This window comes from Antrostomus carolinensis, unplaced genomic scaffold (assembly GCF_000700745.2).
Source record: "Antrostomus carolinensis isolate BGI_N321 unplaced genomic scaffold, ASM70074v2 scaffold15098, whole genome shotgun sequence".
Classification (NCBI taxonomy): domain Eukaryota; kingdom Metazoa; phylum Chordata; class Aves; order Caprimulgiformes; family Caprimulgidae; genus Antrostomus; species Antrostomus carolinensis.
Window position 1 is genome coordinate 1 of NW_010333861.1, and position 1190 is coordinate 1190.

The 1190-nt window shown below is 56.2% G+C and overlaps 1 protein-coding gene across 1 annotated transcript in view; it reads left to right on the forward strand.

The window, feature by feature from the left end:
* Window positions 1–3: 3 nt before the first annotated feature.
* RBM15 (RNA binding motif protein 15) overlaps window positions 4–1190 on the forward strand; it is a gene marked incomplete at its 5' end in the record, with an annotated part of 1842 nt that continues 655 nt past the window's right edge. The window contains one exon of the mRNA XM_010174022.2: window positions 4–1190. This exon is cut by the window's right edge and continues 655 nt beyond it. Coding sequence (XP_010172324.2) covers window positions 4–1190 — 1187 coding nt within the window.

Genomic DNA, 1190 nt, shown 5'->3' on the forward strand with positions numbered 1-1190 from the left:
GCTGGAGCTGCTGGTGAGGAGGAAATCAGTCCTGAGGATGACCAGAGAGCCAACCGTACGTTATTCCTGGGAAACTTGGACATCACCGTGAGCGAGTCAGATTTACGTCGAGCTTTTGATCGTTTTGGGGTTATTACTGAAGTTGACATCAAAAGGCCGGGACGTGGGCAAACCAGCACCTATGGGTTTCTGAAATTTGAAAATCTAGACATGGCACATCGAGCTAAATTAGCCATGTCAGGAAAAGTGCTTTTACGTAACCCCATCAAGATTGGTTATGGGAAAGCCACACCGACTACCAGGCTTTGGGTGGGTGGTCTTGGGCCTTGGGTACCCCTGGCTGCCCTGGCTCGGGAGTTTGATCGGTTTGGTACCATTCGTACTATCGATTATCGCAAAGGTGATTCCTGGGCCTATATCCAATACGAGAGCTTGGACGCGGCGCAGGCAGCCTGCACCCACATGCGTGGTTTTCCTTTGGGTGGGCCCGATCGGCGTCTCCGCGTAGACTTTGCCGACACTGAGCATCGGTACCAGCAGCCCTACCTGCAACCTCTGCCTTTGCCACCTCCTGCTCATTACGAGCTCGTGGCGGAGGCAGCTGCTTTTGGGGCTCATCGGGGAGCTCCACCTGATCCTCTTCGGGGGGCCCGGGACCGGACACCACCGTTACTTTATAGAGACCGTGATAGAGACCTTTATGCTGAGACAGAGTGGGTGCCCCCTCCGCCCCCTGTACGGGACAGGAGTAACCGGGCAGCTGCCTATGACCCACTGGAAAGCCTTGAACGCCGCCGGGATGGTTGGTCCTTAGAACGGGACCGAGGGGAGAGGGATTTGGGCAGTAGTAGTAGGGATCAACCTAGGAAACGGAAACTGGCGGAGGATGGAGCCCGGCATTTGGACCGTTCTCCAGACAGTGAACGTTCTTCTTCCTCCCGAAAACGTCACTGTTTAACCACAACCTCTCCACCAGACCGCAGTCCTGAGCTCCTTGGAGGGAGGGAACGTTACAGTAGTGACCCTGAACGCTCATCATCCCGTTTGCTCCTCTTGGAGCGACCTTCACCTGTCCGGGAATCACGGAGGGGCAGTTTGGAGCGGGGTCAAAATGAAAAGCGCGACCGTAAGAATTCCGCCGAACGGGAGCGGAAACATCGCGCTTCCGCGGCAGCCGCTGCCCAGGAGTG